Source organism: Vanacampus margaritifer, chromosome 11, assembly GCF_051991255.1.
Source record: "Vanacampus margaritifer isolate UIUO_Vmar chromosome 11, RoL_Vmar_1.0, whole genome shotgun sequence".
In the NCBI taxonomy this organism is placed as follows: Eukaryota; Metazoa; Chordata; class Actinopteri; order Syngnathiformes; family Syngnathidae; genus Vanacampus; species Vanacampus margaritifer.
Window position 1 is genome coordinate 14948235 of NC_135442.1, and position 21203 is coordinate 14969437.

Here is a 21203-nt window from a genome sequence, read left to right on the forward strand (position 1 = left end):
TTTTTTTTTTATGTTGTCATTTTGTGGGACTGCCTTGTGAATGTGTCAAGAAACAGTGGAGAAACCTTTACAAATAAACAAAAGAATGAAATGATGGACAGTTATATTGAGCCCACCCCCCCCATTCTAATTGCTTAGATGGAAGTCATATCACGAGAGGGGAGTAATATAAGTCAACCTGCAGCTAACTGGGAGGTCAGTTCTTTACATTTCTTATCACATCTGCCTCTGATGGCCTCTGTCTCCTTGTTGTATACTCTGTCGCTGCACACTCCTCCTTTTTTGCACTGCCCCCTCCCCCCTTCCTTCCCCCCCTCCTCTTCCCAACTGCCTGAGGGCTTAGATGTATGTTTCCTAGCCATGTTTGTATTCCAGGAAGGGAAGATGTGCCCGGACTTTAAGGCCCAGCGCGCATGGACTCACATCGGCTGCAGTAGTCTAACCTGTGTCTTGACGCTTGTTTTTTCTCCCCACCCTTTTTTTGTCTTGTGTGTCGGTTTAATTTCTTGGCAATTTCTTTGAATTAAATTTTCTTTAAAAAAAAGAAAGAAGTGATTCTCCACCTCCCCCCCCTCCCCTAATGCACATGATTTTTTTTTTTTTGCATTTATAGCTTTTGAGGCCAGATTGAGGCTTAAGAGAGTGTGTGTGGCTCGGCCAGACGACGAGTGGTTTTCATGGGATTTCTCTGCATTTCTTCTTGTTTGTGTGTGTATGTGCGTGCACAGCGGGCCATGATGCGGTTCTCGGAGCTGGAGCTGAAGGAGAAGGAGGGCGGCGGCGGTGGTGGCGGCGGCGGCGGTGTGTGCGTGTCAGCCCCGACAGCGGGACGGGAGCTGGCGGACGGCCAACACAGAGAGCGAGCGCTGGAACTCGGCCAATACGCCACCCGGCAGGGGGAGAGGGAGGGTGAGCACACACACGCACGCATCATGTATGCGCACACACGCACATCAGCATGCTATAAATGAGGACTCGGGGAGTGACACACAAACAATAAGTGCGCTGGCGTGCACATACGGCAAACGCTGTGGCGAGCGAGACCGGGTCACTCTAAAAAAAGACACGCTCTTCCTCTGTCGGCACAGACGCTCTTGCACAAGCGCGAGTCAGCCGGAGGGACGCAAGGGGGGAGTTTTATTTTCAAGAAGCCTTTTGTGCTTATCTGCACGCATGGGTATGATCGAGAGGGAGGGTGGGAGGGAGAGATTGTGCGAGAGTGAAAGCAGTATGCGAGGGGGGTGAAAGCGGATGGGAGAGCGCAACAGAGAGAGGGACGGAAAGGGGGGGGGGTTAGTTAGGTTGGCGTGGAGCCCAGCTGCGTGTTGGAGCGAGGCCGCGGCTGACGTGTGAGCCTAATTATGGCATGGAGAGGGAATCTGGGAGCGAGGGGGAGAGTCACGCTCTATGTGAGAAGGGCGTGGTGCGGTCATGCCGTGGGGGAGGACAGAGGACACGGCGGCGGAAAGGAGGAGTGGGGGGGGGGGGGTCTGTGGCGGCGAGCAAGCGGCAAAAGTACACAGGATGTTGTCTTGCCTCCGCGGAAGTGTCGGCGTCGGCAGTGAACCATCAAGCCGCTGGCTCGGCTGACATCAGATTAAAAAGTCTTTACCCCATCAAAGTTTTACTGCCTGTCTTTAAAGTGGAATAAAAGCTGCCTGCTTCTTAACTAGCGTCTTCCCGCTGACGCCGTCTCCCACCACCACCATCCGTTGTTTTTTGGCTTTCTTTCATCTCCCCTCGCTAACTCCCCGCTTCCCATTTTCCGTCCACGCTCAGGTGTCCTGCTGGCGTACCCCAATAACCGTGTCCCAGTCCTTCAGAGGTGCGGTGCCCAGAGCCTGAGGCTGGGTCTGGACTCCGAAGGGGGTCCCCCCTCCTTGGCGGTGAGGGACTCTCCCGACGAGGCACTCGGTCATGACTTTGGCGCCGGCAGGAAGCGCCTGCGCGTTCTCAAAGTGGAGCCGGACTCTGAGCAGGAGGAAGACGAGAAGATGTTCCACCCTCAGAAAAGAGCCAGGATGTCTGCTGGTGAGAATTTGTAATTCTGCGGCACCACACACACACGCTGTGCTCCTTTTCTTCAAATCTTCACCGCACGTCTGCTGGCATCCCCTTGTGTTGCTTTGCGAACAGAAGTTCCCAAAATCAATCCCGCCGTAAAATTAAACGACGTTACTCGGAAATAACCCCCACCCCCTTCAGCGCCCAACCTCCATTCCAGCCCCCCCGTCCCGTCGTTTTCTCTGTGCAGTAGCCAGCAACGGCAAGTGTTTAATCCCGTCTTTGAGGCCGAGCCTGCGCGCCGAGCGAGGAAGAGGGGACAGTCATTCTCTCTTCTTTCAACACCGTTCCTCTGCACCACCACCTCCCTTTTCAAAGCTGCTCTTTTCTTCTCTTTTCATCTCCTCTCATCTGTTTGGGTCTACTCCTTTTTGTCCCCCCACTCCGGCATGCGGTACCACACTCTTCCCCCGGCAAAAGCTGACAAGTCAAACGTGCGTTTTGTGTGAATTTTCAGCTTTCGTGTTTTATTTTTCCCTGCTAAACTTAGACGTATCCTTTTTTTTCCCTTTTTCTCTTTTTTAACGTCTGAGCCTGTCGTGTCTCAATTAATCAGTTATTTAACAACTAATTGATAATCAATCAACAGCGATTTTGACAATACATTCATTGTTTTGAGCCATTGTTCAATTTAAAGTTATCCAAATAATTATTTGTAGCCATAGTACAACCTGTACCTAACAACTAGTTAAACCTGAAGCAGCCTCACAAGTGTCCATCAAACTTGCAGCTGTTTGCATGAATCAGTTTCCAAGTAGCTTTCAACGTCACGCCCTCTTGTGTAATATTGCTTCCCAAATAAAATAAAAAATCGAGAAAAAATTTGCAATAAACAATGCCCACATTTTTTTTACACGATAATCGATGGAATATTGAATTATAAAAATATTCAGTCCTGACCTTGTCTTAATCCGTAAAATGTGAAATTTTAGACAAAAAAAATATTTTTTTACGGATACAAGCATTGCAACAGTGCCCCCACATGGGGGTTAAGGTTATTGCCGTCCAATGGTTTGTCCAGCGATGCTAACAAATTTTAAACAAAAATACGTTTAAACTGTTAACCGTTTCATCTCTACTTGGTACTTGTTTGCCTAAGGATCCATTTCATGTCGACCTGACAAGACATTTTGTTGGCAGATGAGCACGAGCAGACAAGTGCTGACGAGGACGCCGTAGACGAGGACGACGACGAGGTGCGGAAGCTCAAAGTCTGCATTGAACTGAAAGGGCTGCGGCTCAGCAAGCCCGCCCAGGGGGGCGCCTCGCCCGACCGCCCCCATATCAAACAAGAGCAGCCGTGGCCCCGCTTGCTGGGCCCGGTGCAGACCCAGCGAGAGCGTGACGAGCGAGCGCTGGCGCAGCGAGCCGACATCAACAGGAAATGGGGCTGCGAAAGACTGCTCAACGGTGAGTGTGCGCCGCGCCACGTCGTGCGGGTTCAGCCAGGGTAACGGAAATCTATCTTTGGCTTTCGCTTTCTTGTTGAGCCGCCTGTCTAGAGGGGGATTTCCCAGGAGCCTTTTTGGAAGCAGGCGGAGGAAATGAGGTAGAGGATACTTCCTTCTGCCAAGGGGGAAAGGCTGCGAATCAGAGATGGGAGCTCGGGGACACAAATCTAAAATGCCGCCCTCCCCTTGCGATTTGAGCTTTTTTTGTTCCACCGGCCTACAGCTTGCTGTGTGACAGCGATGAAAGCGTGCATGAGAGAAGTGGCTAGTGGAGATATGCGTGGGCAGGTGTAGTGTGACTAATGTGTGATAATTCCCCCCACCAAAAAAGGCCGTTCGCAAGGAAAAAGGCGAGCGAGTGTGTGTGTCGGGGGGACTGGAGAGGGGGCTAACTTATTAAAACCATGCGCTCCCTTCTTCGCGTGCCCAGACTGAAGCGGAGGGACGAGCATGGCGAAGAGGAAAATAAAAGAGCAGGCGGAGATGAAAGAAAGTGAATAAATCAGAGAAGATTTGGGTTTTATGTTCCCTGCAGAAACCACAGGCCTTGATTGGCCACTGATTTCTTTTCATTATTTTTTTTCTTCCCTGCTTTCACCTTTTCAGATAACGTCACCTTGGCAACAGCCCTGCAACGATTATCCCCCCCCCCCCCTCCACTCAGTTAGCTTGCGTCTGTCAGGGCTGCAGTTTGTCCTTTGTTCTCCAGCGTGCCTTATGCGGACAAAAGTATTGGGACACCACTCAAATCATTGAAGGAAGGCACACTTACAACTTTAGCAGGAGCTGTTTGGGAAAGGCTCTTTTTCTGTTAGTTTCTACAAGCAAGGACCATAACGACGTGTTTGGGTGAACTTCCTCTGCCAACCTTTGGGAGCAACAATACACCCCCATGGTCAGATGTACAAACAAAATAGTTTTTTCGAAACCTCTTTGACACAGAGATCCCGCAAAAAATTGCCGCGTCAAAGTTAACAGTACGTCTAAAGGTTATTGCTTTAAATGTGTGCGCTTTCACACCGTGACACCGTATCCCACGGTCAGATCATTAAATGCGTCAGCAACAATTGGGTGGCGTGAAACTTCACACCATGTGATTGCACCATTGTATTGCGGAATACCCTTACACGCAGGGGCTGTCCCGTCGCTGTTACAACTTCTGTCTCGATGCCGTTACGCAAAACAGGTGGAAATAACCCGCTTTTAGAGGCAGTGTGAAAATGGGAACTCTATGTATCTGCCATTTTTGCTCTTGTCCAAACAGCTCACATTTACATTTAAAAGTTCATGACTATGTATGTTAGTGTGTAGGCAGTGGCATCAGTTGAGAGAAAACCTTCGACAACTAATATTTTTTTAGGGCTCAATTGACTAAAAATTTAGAAATAAATGGTGAAGAGTAGTAGCACTTTGAAATGCTTTTGTGGTTGGATAGCCTAGCCAGCCAATCACAGCAGCGCTGGGTTTCCCTCAGAAAAGTAGCTAAGCCTGGTCCGGGACGGACTAGGAATTAAGTTTGCCCCGGGAGAATTTCCGTAAACTTGAGGGTCGAGGGGGACGCTTATCCTCACGTGGTGGTGGGGGGGGGGGAGGGGGGCAAACCGCCAGGCTTATAAAACACTTGGGGTAACCCAGGCAGCCCATTCTTTATGTATGCGCTGACAAAATTAGATCTTAACGCCATTCTGCCGGCACCAAATGATGTTACAGCAGTCACAAGACGGCGGTTGCAGACGCAGCAGCGGCAGCCTCGTTTAGTTTACTGTCAAGCAGCCTAATCAGTATGTGGGGGTGGGTTCATATTAATGCATGAGTGCTGTACAAGGCCACAGAATTTCACATTCCTCCTCAATGGCCCCCCCGGCCAAGCCATACAATTTAATGGCGTGTTTATTCTGAAAATTGTAACGTAATACAAATCAAACCGCAAGCGGCGTTTGCTTCGCCTGGTGCGAAGCGCTTCACGACGATCCTCCAGGGGAAACGGGTTTCCATTAAGTCCTTAAATACCATTTTGACCTTGTGGTTTTTTGAGGACCCTGTGTTTTTGTTCTCGGAAAGCGGCGTATTTACGCAACTTGAAGCCGCTCTGCGTTTAAGATGATCCTTGCTGCAGTGCGCGCGTCTCTATAGGAGGAGGAGGAGTGGGATTGGGGGGCAGTATTTTCTTCCTGATCGAGCAGGCGTGCGGCGCTCGCAGACAGCTCTCTGCGCTCATTAATAAACCAGCAGAGGGTGAGAGATGGCCTTGCAATACCTTCCCGCCTTTCCACACACTAATGCTGTCTCCCTCCCCCTCTTCCTCTTCCTCTCCCACAGGAGTCGCCGCACCTCCCCTTCACCCCGGCAGCCAGCTGAAGGACAGAGTGCACCCGCCGGGCCCCTTCTCAGGTGACCGTGGCCTCAAGGAGCCTCGGCGCGGCCCTCCCTCCCCGGGCACGGAGCCCTCGCTGGGAGGCCCCCCTCCTCTCAAGCTGCGTCGTCATAGCGACACGGACAAGCCCAAGGGCAAGCGGCCGTGCAAGACCAAACACACCAGCCAGCGGGAGCGTGAGAGGAGAAAAGAAGCTGCGCCCAACAGCCCTGGCCAGCGTTTCCCGGCTGATCTGGGAACAGCCGAGGACAAGGTGAGCGCCTGTCTGCGCCGCTGCCGCCGCTTGTGGGGAGGGAGAGGAAGGAAGCATGTTTACGATGTTTAGAGGGCGGCTGGCGCTTTGACCCCCTCCCCGCCCGTGCCCTCGGCGCCTCCCTTCAGAGCGCCTGCGTGCATGCCGACTCGTCTCGGCGCTTAATTGTCAAGCACGCCTCGTCCGCCCCGTTGTGGCGCGTCGACGTGTGCAAAGGGTGCGTGTCGGTGAGCATTCCTGACATAACAACAAAACCCCGGAGCAATTATACAGCGGCGCTGAACACGAGACCCGCTCGCGTTGCCTCCCTCCCTCCCCCGCTTGCGCGGCTAGGAATGTGGCAGCCACGGTCGAGCGCATGAACTTCAAAAGCGGGGGGAGGAAGAGAAAAAATGAGCACGGGGAAAATTGCGGGGGGAAAAAAAGGCGAGTTGTTTTCCGCCCGCGCCGCTCTCTTCCCCTGCTCCTCCTCAGCCTGACAGCTGCTCCGACATGGAATTCCACGGAGAGGGGACACACACACACACACACACACACACACACACACACAAGTGCGCGCGGAGGCAGGCAACTGCCTCTCGCCTGGCGCTCGCAGGCCTGTTGGTTTAGTGGTTGAAGGAAAAGTGGCGTGCCAGCCTGTAGCGTCAAAGCAGAGGCGTCGCGTGCACGTGCGGCACATTGCGTGTCTTCCTGACATAAAAACAACACAGATGTTGCACATTAAGGCCTCACACACGCACACACACACAGACAACAGCACCATTGTGCGCGGAAATGCGTCATGAACGGCACACTTTCTTTCTCAATGGACTGTGTGTGTGTGTTTGTGTCCACCTGTGCGCGTGTGTGTACTTCAGTTTCCGCGTGCGTCAATGTGTCAGCGTCATTAACACTTTCTCTCTCTCTCTCTCGTCCCCTCTCTCCACAGCTGAGTGAGCAGCGAGAGGCTCCGAGGAAGCGAGCTGCCTCTCCTAATCATTATCCCTGCTCTCCAGTCAAGCCCTGCTCCCCCGCCGCGCTCTGTCCGCCCCCGCCGCAGCCCCAGGCCAACGGCAGAGCGGGCGGCGTCCCGCCAGAGGTCATCGGGGCGCACCGGATGCCCGCCGCCGACGCCCCGGTGGTGCGGCCCATTCCGCCCGAAGCACGCCGGCTGATCGTCAACAAGAATGCTGGCGAGACGCTCCTCCAGAGAGCGGCGCGTCTGGGCTACGAGGTAATGGGGGGGGGTTCTCTAGCTTGGCTACACGCGCCTCTCGGCACATTTTACACTTCGCCTCGTTTCCCGTCTTCACTTCCTCTCCGCTTAAATTGAGCTCATTTTCTCGTCCCGCTTTGTTCCTGTCTGCTACGCGGCTCCACGCCTATTTTCAAAATTGTCTCTCTCCTTGCGTCCGTCCTCCTTTTCCTATCTTCATCCCTCTATTTATCTTCCATCTCTTTCACCAGAGTGCAGGCTTTTTTCTCAAACCCCCCGCCCCAATTCTCTCGCTCTCTCTCAGGTTTCCGCTCGTTCCCTCCCCCTTCTTTCCTCTCGGCGCTCTTTCTCTTCCTCTCTTTGTGACTCAGATTGTCGTTGGCACCCCGCGAGCACACACACACGCTAACCCACCCTCCCCCTCCTCCTCCTCCTCGCCGCATCCCCCCCTTCTCTCGCCTCGCTCCGCTCTCACATCTCATTAATTTTCCGTGAGGCGAAGTGTGACACACACACGGGCGCAGGCGCACATACACACACTCACGCGCACGCGCGCGCGCAGACGGCATCGGCGGAATCATTATACCGAGAAGAGCGGAGATGCGCTCTCTCTTTCTCTCGTGCATCCGGACTTCTTTTATGCCCTACCGCGCTGTTTTCTGGCAGTTGCCCCACAGCACAGCGCAAGACAAGAATCTCCCATCGCTCCCAAAGCTTTTAGAAAGACCGGTTCTCCCACCTAAGAGCTTGGCGCCAGGTGGTGTTTAACGCGAAGGCGCCCTCATCAGCTTTGGCAGCCTCTCCGTCTCCGCTGCGATGCGGATTTCGCTCTGTTCGTGACGCAAATTCTTAGCTTGCCAGAACAACAACAAGGGATAGGAACCAGAACGCACAAAAAGGAGTCAACATTCAGCTGTTTAGCGCTCACATGTTGACACATAGCGAGCTTGGGTTTTGTGGGTCAACACTAAATCATGTCAACATGCGAGTGTGGTCTGGTTGCTTGGTTAATCGGGCGGGCCCTGAAAGAAATTCTAAGACCAGTTTCCACCAAAGTAGTACACTTCAGCTCAGTTCTGGATGCTACAATTTTTCGCCAAAATTTTGTGGAAAGTCCCAAAATAATTTCTACCCTCTTGTGGTGTAGGATGTTACCTAAAGTAGCTCAACGTGCCACAGATGATGTAATGCAAAGTTTTCCCAGGAAAACTTGGTAAGCCTGGTGGTCAGGGACGATACTGGGGAAAAAATTTGGCCAGGTAAAATATTCGTCCTGGGGGTTGCGAAAGAGATACGATAAAACCGATTCGTGCGGAGAGAGGTTAAGAACAGCCAGGTGATCCACCAGACCTATAAAGAACTGGAGTTGGAATTCTATTAAATTGAGTGGTCAACAGCGCCTCCAATGGTTGTAGCCAAGCTCTGCACTCCATTTCGCCTCAGTTGCTTGAAGATACAAATCAATTTACCTGATTAAATGATTGATTAATTGATTGTCAGCTCATCTTTAGAAAAAAAAAATCTTCATTGGGGTAAAAAAAAAATAGTAATTTCCGAAAACTATGAACTCTTTTACTGTGTAGCCTTTGTCTTTGACTGAATTGACCAATTAGCCTGACTTGTGTATTACGTAGATGACACAGCTAGCATCATTAGGGAATTATTTTGCTATAACGGTAAACAAATATTTCCAAACTGTGCTGAACGAAACTGCTAGGTGGGTTCGTGTTCACTTGGCGTAAATCGAGCAAAGGTGCGGTCTGCACGTTGCCTTTTAATTAAACCCGGATGGCCCTTTGTCTCTCTCCTTCTCCCCTCCTCCTCCGCCCTTTGCGCGCCGCGCCTCTTGACAGATTTTCCAAATTGATTTATTGATCGGCGCAGTTTAATGCCTCCTCAGCTGCGCCGCGTGTCCGCTCGCTCACTCGCTTGTCTGCCTCTGCGCTTTCCATGCGTACTCTCGCGTGTGTAATATCTTTAATCACCAGCAGAGGCATCTTCACCAAACTGTAAGTAGGTGTGCGCGTTGCTCATTAACCGGTTGCTTTATGGTCACACGCACATTCAGACACACATTTATGATGATTAGGCGTGTGTGCGTCATGATGTGTGTGAGTCAGAGTGGGAGAGCGGGTGGCGGAGAGTGTGAATGAGAGGTAAGCGCTGGGAGTATAATCGCGTTCTAATGGCCCTCTAATGTGCCGTGGTGACTGCGGTTAGCGGCGGCGGCAGCAGCGGCGGCTGTTCTTCCTTCCTTCCTCGCTCGCACACAAACACGGCGAGCGGCGGCGGTGGCGAGCGGCAGCGGGGCGCAGTCAGCCGAGCGGGAGAGAAGCTGGCTCGTCTCTGTGATTTATGTGTCTCTCTCAAACGTTTTATTCCCCTCCCGCTTCTTTTTCTTTTTTTCCACTCAACCCCCCATGCCCCCCACCCCGCCATCCCTCACAACCGCCCCCCACCCCCTTTAGCATTTTTTTCCCCTTCCTGCGTGCCGAGAGGGGGGAGGAGAAAACCTGAGACTACACAAACAAGGCACTGGCCGCTGCGCAAACAACACCCCCGCCTTCCCTTCCCTCCTTCCCTCCCTTTCTTTCTCTCGCTGCCTCTCAGGAAGCGCGTCTCTCACTGCCTGCGTGTGATAAGCCTGGGGCAGACCCCTGGGGCTCCCACACACACGCACACACATACACAGCGATTTATGCATAGTGCCTCACACACACAAACACACGAGCATACAAGCCTGTAGATGCACAGTGCTTGTCCCGTACTGGTGTTTTAGTGCCGCAAGCTCCAGGCTTATCACACGCAGGCAGCGAGATATAAGGGCCTGGGAGACAGTGACACAAACGCACACACACAACTCACATTTGCTGATTAGTGTGACACACGGAGCGGCGCCAGTTATGACCTAATAAGCAAACGTACAGTCACGCCGGCGTGCTCTTCTGAACAGGCCGCACGGAATGACTGATGTTATAAAAATAAATGAGGAGAAAAAAAATCACGCTATCGCACACCCACACACACCTGCACATGCAAATTCCTAATCATCTTAGGCGCGCACACACACACACACACACACACACACTCACACACTCATTTTACACACACAGAAGCACACACACACACACACACATAATTTAAGACGCGTGCACACGCTCCCGATGCCCGGGCGACACCGCGCATATATTCATGTTCGTTTAGTTTCGCGCTCCGTGCCGGCGCACATGAAAGCCCACTCGCTCGCTTCTTCCCTCCCTCGCTCCCCTTTCTATTCGCTCGCTCGCTCGCTCTCCCCCCGTCTGCCTCACTCGCTCGCTCGCTGGCAGAGCATTTGAAATGGTAATGAGGAGAGATGCTGCGGATGTCTTCATCCCTCTCTTCAACCAACCAACTCACCAACCCGCCAACCACCCCATCTCTGCCCATGCTGGGTGCTCCAACAGGCCCCCTCGCTTCAGCCCATTGAAAGCCAGGATGAAGGTGCAATCTGTCATTTATTCTCCTCACATAAATCATGTCTGATTTTCTCTCCTCAAGCCGGCGTACAAGGAAAGCTGGATTGCATTTTAAATACCCGGCGCATTTCTAATGGGCAAAACTGGGGAATTGCGGGGTGATTTGGACTGTTTGCTTGAGGAGATAAATAGACGGAGTTGTCGGCCTCTCACCCAACCTCAAATTGCCACGGATGTATTAAACGTTAGCGGTGGTCTTCTAGGACGCTTATAGCGGGATGTGCCATGTTGCGTAATACTAATGTACTGTATAGATAAAAACGCTATATAAGTGCACTCCGTTTATCATTTACCATTGAAACTGGTAAAGCACAATCTCAGAGTTGAAAAGTGCCCCTTGTCGATACATCGCAAGTTTACCAGGGAGCAGTAATCTGGTGGCACCGTGGGAAATGTAACTATTGGGACGTTCCGTTTCCGTTTAATGTCATCAACTACTGGCCTGGAATGTATACTTTGTTGGCCTGAATACACAAACAAGACAAGTTTGTGAAAATCAAAAGCATTATTGCTTGTACCCAATAAAAACCAAAAACATTGCCAAAAGCATATTACATCATTTTTAGGAGATTCTTGTTGGTTTATCGGTTGCGTTTTTGCTAGCTTGTCATGTAAATGTTTCTGAAATGTATCTGGATTTATTATCTATCCATTCAAAAGTATTTGTTCCCCATAAAAATTGGTATGAACTGGGGTGCTTTGGTTTTGGACAGAGTTCAGTTTTTACAGCGGCAACATTGCAAAATTGTTTGCAACTCAAAACACACTCTAGTCTGTCACAATATACAATAGCAGGGTTTCCCCCAGTGCTTTATTAGCCTGGCGGGCTGTCAGGCTTTTCTTGCCACCACCACCACCCAGCCCTCCTGCCTATGGCTAAGTGTAAGCACCCCCCTCAACCCCCACCCCCACCCTTTGATGAAAAGTAATTGCCACATGTGGCCGGCATGCGCCCTCCCTTCCCCCATCAACGAATACGATTTGGCACATGTTGTTCGTCATCCGCACTCGTTGATGAATATTTTTCTGGGCCCTGTTTTGTTTGTTTGTTTCTGGGGAAACAAATTGAATAAAAAGGTGTTAATTGAGCATCCCTGCCGCATGACAACGCATTCTTACGCCACTCGTACCCTCAAAATGTCGTACGAAAGAGTATCGAGACTACCAAAAAAAAGGTTTCGCTTTTGTTGCCAGGCTTGCTGCCAGCAGTTGTCAGTTGATTTTTTTTCTTCTTCATCTTCGTAGTACTTTATGGCTCGTGAGCTCCAAAGTGGGATACGTCCTACTTCCTGGCAGACTCTGAATGTAGCCTTAGCTGCTGATGTAAGAGAAGGTTATGCGGAGGTGGTACCTGATGACAGTCAACGGTCCCTTGATTTAATGAGCTTTGTACAGTCCTCGCTCATTAGGATTGTCGAACATTCGCCGCTAGCTTGCTAGCCTGGCTTTTCAAGTATAGTCACATTAACGAGACACAAGCATCAGGCTTGTTTATTTCATTTTTTAATGTTTGTTTCCCTTTTGCTCGGTTTATTATATTTAGTTGTTTTTAAGAAGGGGTGTATTTATTGCAAGTGTGTATTATACTCAGGAGAGCTGATTATCCATTTCTGACTTTATTAGCAAAAACAGCCAAGCTTTCCGGGCATGTAGCCCTGCTCCATCAGAACTAGCACGAGCTACCCGAGCGTCGCTCAAAGAGCACGCACACACACATCTGCCTGTATGCGTGGCGCGTAGCGGGGCCGCGCTGCAAGGGGTTAAATGTCTGAGTGATGCATTGATTGCAGGCGAGCGCAGGGAAGCATTCTAGAGAGGGAGATTAGAGGACGGAGGGAAAGCGGCGGTGGAGGAGGAAAGGGGTGGGGGGCTGCTGGGAAGGGATGTGTGTGCGCGTGTGTGCGCGCCTCATTATACTGCGGAGACGTGTGTGTGCGTGTATCTGGCGGGAAGCCGGGGCTCTCGTGCTAAGCTCCTCGCTCTCTCCCAGCGATATTAAACACGGCTCCAGAGGTTTAGCGCTACACCTCCTCCGCAGCCACACACACACATGCGCGCACGCTCATCAGCAGCACGTAAACACACACGCACACATAAGCGAGCTGCATATCAACACTGTCGTCGTCAGTCTCACACGTGCACGCACACACACACACACGTGGAATCCCCAGAGGGGAGCTTCGGCACAGCGCTCCTGAATCTCTCTCCAGCAGGCAAACGGAATTCTGGCAGCGGGTGAAAACCAGTTGGCGCGTCACTCCTGCCTCCCCCCTCTCACCTCCCACCTTCCCCCCTCTACTCTCACACTTTTTCTTGCACACACTTGTTCACTTCTTTTCCCGGTATCTCCCTCCCTTCCTCCTTCCACAGCCCGGAACGTCCTCTAAATCACTCTTATCGGCGCGCAGACGCACACACCCGCACACACATTTTGGACCGCCACCCACGACAAGCCCACCCTTTCATCTCTTGTTATTGTCAGCTGCGGCCCAGCGGACGGCCCCGGCAGATCTCATCCACAGACTCATTAATCTGTCATCTGTCGGGGTGTTGCCTTCGCCGCCGCGGCCCTCCTTCCGCCCGCTCCATTCCCCCCGCCAGTCAAGTCAGCCCCCCTCCGCCCCCTGCCCCCAACTCCCCCTCCTCCTTCCGTCCCTCCAGCCGCCCTTTCGCGCAAATGGGGAGCGAGCGAGATAAACACTTGGAGCAGCTGGAGGGTGAGAATTAGCATAGAAATGGAAGTTTGGAGTCATTCCCCAGGTTCACAGGAGGGAGGTCTCGGCGGCGGGCTGTTAGAGGGACAGCGCCTAAGCGTTGGCGTTTATACGCATATATGGATGCACGTGGGTGACATAATTAAAAGCCTAATTTAGAAAAATCCCGATAAATGCGGCAGCTCCTATTTGCTTTGCATATCTCCTCTTATCAGAAGAAAACTCCCCCCCCTCCGTCCCCATCCCTTCTCGCCATTTCCTCCGTTTAGTAGCAGCAGACACCGCGGCGGTCCAATAAAAACCAGCCCCGTCTATTTTTCTGCTGGATGCCGGCTGTCGCGGCCCCAAGACCAGAGAAAACATTTCCAGCTCTTGAGTGCTTCCATCAAATCTCTTTGTTCCGCTTCCATTACGCCACGCTCGCTGCCCGGGCCTGCCGCGACTGTCTCCGCACGCGCGCACGCCTTCGGAATCTGGCAGGCGACACGTCGTTGAGTCATACTCGGTCTCCTGGCCTCGTTCGCCGCCAGCTGCAGCATTATGGAGCGTTTGTGTGCGAGTTTTATGTTAGTCCGGCGCAGGAACACGCTCATTTCCCCTTCCCCCTCCTCCTCCTTCCCCTAATTTGGCTGCCACAGGAAACTTTATATGCTAGAAGCCGTCTGTCTTTGTACGACTCTGTTGTTTTTCCCTCCCGTACTGAAGCCTCGTGCTTGTGTTGGCTCCCTACAGGAGGTGGTGCTCTACTGCCTGGAGAACCGAGTGTGCGAGGTGAATCACCGAGACTACGCCGGCTACTGCGCCCTCCATGAGGCCTGCGCCCGCGGCTGGCTCACTATCGTCCAACACCTGCTGGACTACGGCGCCGACATCAACTGCAGCGCGCAGGACGGCACCAGGTACGGCCGCTGAATTCTGAACCGCTCAAGCAATGCTAACGTGGCCTCTTTAGCATGCGCCAGTGGGCTGTCATGGCTTATGCTCATGTCACGTAACGCGTCACTTGCATGATGGATTTGATCGTTTGTTGCCTAGAGCGTCATTGTGACACACGAGCTCCACAGGTTGGAACTTGAAGCTGTCATGATATTCCTTCAGAGACTTTGCTCGCTAGCTGAAATGTTCATGAAACAAAGTATATATTTTTTTAAATGAATATGAATCCAGTTAATCCGTTTTAGTCACAAGACCAACTCACCTTCATGCGCAGTTCACGTACTGAAGCATAGTTCAAAAACCGAAGCAATATTTGCTTGAAAATGTTAGTAAAGGTTCTTCTGTGTTTCCCTTAGTGGGTGAAAGCTCACCGCTATATTTTGTTAAGTTATTAGTTTTATATCTTATTTTTTGTGTGTGTTTTTTACTAAGAATGGATGATACCCGGCCTTATTTGAAGGTATCGGTACTGACAGTGGCTGATACCCGTGCAGCCAGTTTAGGATCAGAAACTAGAAATTAGAAATTGAAAGGATAGAAAATTGCCATTAACTCATTCACTCCCAGCCATTTTCACTGAAGCAACCCCCTTCGCTCCCGGCTGTTTTACTGGAGTTTTACTGATGGTCAACATCCTTATTTTAAAAAAATATATATATATATTTTTTTTTTTTTACAACAGCCTTGTAAAAGACCCAAGGATAATACATTCAGTGTTATTCATCATTTTCATTCTTCCAATCTTATCATGGGCAAAAGATGGCGTCTTTTGTTTTATTTCCATGAATTTCAACGCTGACACAATGGTTATTTGTCAACATCTCTACTCGGTAGAGCGACTACACTTGAATCTGCTTTTATCAAAATGGCATACATGTGAAAGTTAGTTGAAATGATTGCACATGCCTTTGTAGACCCATTCACGACGCAGTGGAGAACGACCACCTGGACGTGGTGCGCGTCCTACTGTCCTATGGTGCCGACCCCACCTTGGCAACGTACTCTGGCCGGGGTCTCCTGAAAATGACCCACAGTGACATCATGGAGCGCTTCCTCACCGGTAAGCAATTTTTTCGTGGCTCTTCTTTCCTTTAAAGGGGAAATCAACTCAAACATTTTCTATACAATAAGATGTTATTTGCAGTCCCACTAGTCTAAACAAAATATTTGGATTAATATTATGTTTGTGGAATATGAGCAAAGTCCATCCCTTTTTATCCATCTCAGGAGGCTGCCATTTTGCCACTTGCTGTCGACTGAAAATGACATTGTAGTTGCTCAGGTATCGACCAATCACGGCTCACCTTTTGTCTGAAGCGGAGCCATGATTGCTCGTTATCTGAGCAACTATGATGTCATTGTCAGTTGACAGCAAGTGGCAAAATGGCCGCCCCCCCTGGGGTGCAAAAGAGATGATTCCGAAAAAAATGCATAACAACCCTCATAGTTCTATTTGTGGACAAGCTACTGGCAAAGGTTTGACCTTGTATTACAAAGTGCCGCAAGGTAGGACAGGAGATAAACTGGGTAAGGGGTTGCTTTTGGGTGGTACACGCAGGTGATGAGGGTTCAAATGTTAAAGCAGCTGCTCGGCAGCAGCCAGTCCCCGAAGGCCTCGATCCTGTTTGCAGCTCTTTCAGCGCCTCGACCCCTGCGCAACCTGTTGCTCCGAGTCGCGCCTTGCAAATCCTCACCCGCCGCTCCCCATTTTCCGCCCCGCGCTCGCCTGCGGCCGTCAGCAGACGTGTCAGCCACTGTCAGCCCATCTCTCCCCTCCGGCGGGCCCCCTCCCCTCCCCTCCCTCGACCACCTGTTAGACAAGGGAGATTGAGCCCGCGAGTGCGTGCTGTTGCCTCTGAGCTGGTTACTTAGCAACGCCAACTGTGTTTGCTCAGCGTACGTGAGGAAATGGGCTTCGCTCCGGCCCGGAGACTTTGCTTTTGTAGTGCGTGTTAGGGCCCGTGTGCGTCTCTCCAAGGTAACTTGAGACTGGGAGAATGGGACTCGGCTGTTGCCGGTGCATAATGTCAGGTTGATTTCATCGGGGTGAAAACACAAGAGAAAATGATAAGCTGTTGCTTTTTCCTATCAGATTTCAAGGGTAATACTTGATAAATGATGATGAAAGATATGTTCAGCATATGCTATGAGCATTTGGAGGGTTAAAAGTTTGGGGGCTTTGGGACCATATGTGGTCCGCAGGCCTTGGGTTTGTCACCCCTCTTTACAGGGAGATGGCTGCAAAAGGGTAGTGTTGAACTTTGATAAGAGCGTGGACACGTAGATCGATGCCTGACTGTGGAGCGAGCGAGGGAGTGAGAGTGAGCAAGCGAGCGAGCGATGGCCGCCCTCCCTCCACCTGGTCCCACTCATCTGGAGGCCGTTAATCCCTCCAAACACACGCCAGACGCCCCACGCCTCAGCGCTGGCACAAAGCCCGGCTCTGATTCGCCGAATGTGCGTGCGTGCGTGTGTTTGTGTGTATGTGCTGAACACACACTTTGCTCTCGCCGCGTGTGCTTAGCCAGCTCTCTCGGCGTGTGTGTGTGTGCGTGCGTGCGTGTGCGCGCACCAGCAAAACTGTGTGTGGTTCTTGTTCCTGGCAGCCGTCTGCAGCGACGCTCTGAACTGAGCCAGCTTTAACCCAGCAGAGACAGTCGCTCCCTCCCCCGTGGTGAAGCTGCTGGCCCCTGACCATTACCCCCCCCCCCCTTCCCCCCGCCCGCCCCTGCTCCACCACTCCACACTCCTCTAACATGTCCTCTCTCCCCCTTCCTCCTCCTCTTTTACTGCCGTTTATCCATTCGCCGCTCTTGTCTCCAAGGGCAATTGTTTGCCTCGTTGCCTGTCCCCCCGGGCTCTGGCTGGTGAGTCACATGCTCCTCTCCTCTCTCCATAGATTATTTTGCTGACCTTCAGGGCCGCGCAGATGACGACCCCGGAGTTTATTGGGAATTCTACGGCAGCGTTGTGTGTGGTGAGTACTGATCACAACGATCCCTTTCTATCAGCCTGTAGAAGAGATTTTTTTTTCACCCTTTTCCAATGTCGCTGTTCTGTACTGAAGCGGAAACGGGTGGGGGGGGACTAAGTCGATCCGGCAATTTTCTGCCTTCAGAACTAATATGAGAGCAGTAACAGAAGCCCCTTTCACGCTGCCTGTAAAAGCCGGTATTTATTTGTTGAGTTTCTATATAGATGGCACGCACACGTAACGTTGGGCGACCTGAAGATATTCTGCTTTCGGACGCAGCTGTAATGGAAACAATCTTTACACTGCCTTAAAAGCCGACATGTTTCAGCCGTGTTGCTGTTCTGTATGCAGTATTCCCCATGCATATTTGAGATTCAATTCAAAAATTCACCTATTTGAGTTTATTTTATTTTATTTTTTACTTCTCCTCTATTGGCTAAAACCCCCCCTACGCCTATTCAGTTTTTGTGCTTATTCTGAAACGCCCCAAGTTGCCACAAGACAGCACCAAAACCTAAGACCTAGCCCAGTCTAATAACAAAAGGGCTTTGGTGCCATCTTGTTGCATCTAGATGCCAAGAAACTTGAACCTCTGCTAAACAGGCCTAAGCCCTGTCTAATTAAAAGAAAAGAAAAAAGTAGTACCCTGGTGCCATCTTGATTACAAGGAACTTTAGCTTATATTAGACAAGACCTAACCCAGTCTAAAAAAAAGTTGTGTTTTGGTGCCTTCTTGATTACAAGGAACCTGAGCTTCTATTAGACAAGACCTAGCCTACTCTTAAAAAAAGAAAAGAAAAAAAGTAGTGCTTTAGTGCCATCTTGAGGCATCTTGATGCCAAGGAACCTGAGCTTCAGTTAGACAAGCCATAGCCCTGTCTATTAAAAGTAGTGCGTTGGTGCCATTTTATGGCTTCTTTTTTTTTTTTACTCAACTTTTGGGATTGACAGAAGGGCTGGGTCCCTATTATTGTAAACAATGCTGTCACAGAACAAATGGAACAAAGTTCACCAAAGTTCACAGTTGTCCTGACAATTTTCCAACTTTGGTGTTAGTATCACAGGTGTAACTGAATCCCGTCCGTCCACACTACCTGTTAGTGTTTTCAGTCTTTTTATCATGATATGTCTGTTCTTTTTTTTATATATATATATTTTTATATATATGCAAGTGTTGTAGCAATATGGCTGAGTTTTGCGTAAAATTTTAATTTGGGTCACCTGTGACGCTGCCCTTCCACTGAATCTTTGTATGAAAAAGTGTGTCCCAAGACGTCAGCTCACCTTCATTTTGCACCTTTCAGAGTCTGCCGAGGAGGGCGGAGCCTACGACATCCTGGCTGACCCGCCGGGCCCTGACGAAGACGAGGAGGACGACAAAAGGGAGGTGTTTGAGTTTGAGTTCTCCGACCGGCCCCTGTTGCCGTGCTACAACATCCAGGTGTCCGTCTCTCATGGGTGAGCGTCTCGCCATTCCCAAGTGTTGGGAATAATGCCGTACTTTTTGCCATAATGCAGAAATACAATTTAGAATGCACATTACGATGCAGTTGTACATCATCGTGACCAGATTCACTTTTTGGACATCTCTAAAAAGTTTCCAACCAGGAATTTATAATAGTTGGCACTTACACTGTGATATGAATATCTAACTCAGGAAATTCTGCACAAGTATACAGTCACTGATCAGCTGTTCAGTCACTGTTCATGCAGACATTGAGCTGTTTACCTGTCAGTCATTATACGCAGCACTTGGATTGGTCGTGATGTCACTTACTGTAGATCGTGTTTGTCATTACATGCACAACCAGTGATTAGCCTCCAAAGTTGTTTACATGTATGTTCTGGAAGATTGAAAGTATAATGCTGTTAACAGACTTTTTGTGTGGCTATTAAAAGAATAGTTTTGTTTGATTGTTGTCGTTTTTTTGTACTAAAAATTGATTGATAAAAAAATTAAGGTAAATTTAATTTTAAGATAATCCTTAAATGTCAACATATATTCAGATTTTGAGTTTTAAAAAATGAATTTTAACATAATATAATATAGTGTAATTTAAAATGTTTAATTCTTAAATTTATAAATAAGAATTGTTTCAATTTTTTTAAGTAAATATATTTTAATTTCAAGTTGTAAATTATAATCAATTTGTACCATAAATTTTACTACAATCTTTTTCCCCATTATCTTTAAAATAAAATAATTTCACGTTCCAATAAATGAAAAGTTTAAGATTACGTTAAAATCACATTTAAATAAATCCATTTCAAATGTATTATTTTTTTATTATTTAAAAAATAAAACTAAATTACAGTTAAACTACAGTCACAGGCCATGAATACCACCTTCTGCTCTTTTTGTGGGAAGTAACTCCAAATAGTGCAGAATATTGTAATGCAAAAGTATAATGAATGACTTTTAAATGACATGCACTAGTAAAATATGTAGATACTTTACAAGTGGTCATTTCTCATCCGTAATAAATTGTATTTCTTTCCTCCCTCTCAGGCCTAGGAACTGGCTCCTCCTGTCCGATGTGCTCCGCCGTTTGCGCATGTCAGCCCGCGGCTTCCGACAGGCCTTCCCCCACATGGAGGTGGTGACGGTGTCCGAGGCCGAGTTCTACCGGCAGGCCTCGCTGTCGCAGCTCTTCTCCTGCCCCGAGGAGTTGGAGGGCTTCCAGCCGGACAGTAAGGAACTGCTGGACCTGGTGGAGGACAGCGCCGAACTGGCCGCCCTGCTGGGCTCCTCGCTGGAGTGCTTGGACGACCGCTGGGAGCAGGCCAGGGACAAACTGAAGGACAGGATCAAGGCGGCCGGCCAGGTGGGCCTCATCCTTAACCCGGCTCACAACAAGCACTGACCTTCTTCACCCTCTCGGGCTGCGGTTGGCTTTCTTATCCGTCTGGAGTCAGTTTGCTACCCAAAGTTCCCCGCCCGGCACTGTACATAAAGACTTTTGGACCTGCTGGCTGACCCGGCCTGTGTTAGCTTAGCCATATGCTTGACTCTCAATAACTGATGGTCGTATTTTTTATAAATTAATATATGTACAAATAAATCTAAATAAATATATGTATGTACATATACATATGTGTGTGTGTGTGTGTGTGTGTGCGTGTACATAGTTTTCCTTCCCCTTCTTTCTGATAACCAGACAGCGCGTGAGCGCAGCACATTGTGCATGTGTGCTATTGAATGTGCTATTTGAGTTCACAGGGAGCACATGATGTACAATTCTTTTTGTTGTATCTTTTTTTTTCATTTTATAATGTTAAAATTGTGCTTCCTGTCCAGTCTGTAATTTAACACGCGGAGCTACAGCGTTGATTGTATAATAAAGTTCTATTGTAATACTGATCTTCACCCTTTGGCAAAGGGCTTGTGTATATATCTAACAGTGAGGCTACTGCAGTAAATCAAACTTTTTTTTGGGTATTCATTTTGTTTTGTTTTAACTTTGTAATTAAAATATCTCCTAATTTGTATTTATATTTTACAAAAAGAAGTTGCTTTAAAAAAAAATAAATATACAAACTGCAAGATGAAATGTGTGTGCTGCTCCTTTAATTGTGAGGTTACGTTTGGAACTAAATGAATTGGGTGTCAATGTCAAATTAAACCGTTTAGCCAAATTGTCCGCGACGACGTAATCCTGCATTGCCATCTCTAGGAATACATTTGTATTGTCGCGAGCTGCACTTTGTCTCTGCAGCCCATCAG

At 49.5% G+C, this 21203-nt stretch overlaps 1 protein-coding gene across 4 annotated transcripts in view; it reads left to right on the top strand.

The window, feature by feature from the left end:
• The window catches only part of bcor (BCL6 corepressor), a 40051-nt gene extending 19021 nt beyond the window's left edge, over positions 1 to 21030 (top strand). For 2 of the 4 annotated variants that reach the window (XM_077579253.1, XM_077579251.1), the window contains exons 4-14: positions 139 to 195; positions 729 to 909; positions 1780 to 2031; positions 3205 to 3474; positions 5835 to 6142; positions 7071 to 7355; positions 14302 to 14468; positions 15420 to 15565; positions 17405 to 17482; positions 18784 to 18937; positions 19989 to 21030. In XM_077579253.1, the coding sequence (XP_077435379.1) occupies positions 139 to 195; positions 729 to 909; positions 1780 to 2031; positions 3205 to 3474; positions 5835 to 6142; positions 7071 to 7355; positions 14302 to 14468; positions 15420 to 15565; positions 17405 to 17482; positions 18784 to 18937; positions 19989 to 20343 (2253 nt within the window). In that variant the 3' untranslated portion in view covers positions 20344 to 21030. The remainder of the gene's footprint in view (positions 1 to 138; positions 196 to 728; positions 910 to 1779; positions 2032 to 3204; positions 3475 to 5834; positions 6143 to 7070; positions 7356 to 14301; positions 14469 to 15419; positions 15566 to 17404; positions 17483 to 18783; positions 18938 to 19988) is intronic. The other 2 variants (XM_077579254.1, XM_077579252.1) reach the window with 2 other exon arrangements.
• Positions 21031 to 21203: the final 173 nt, after the last annotated feature.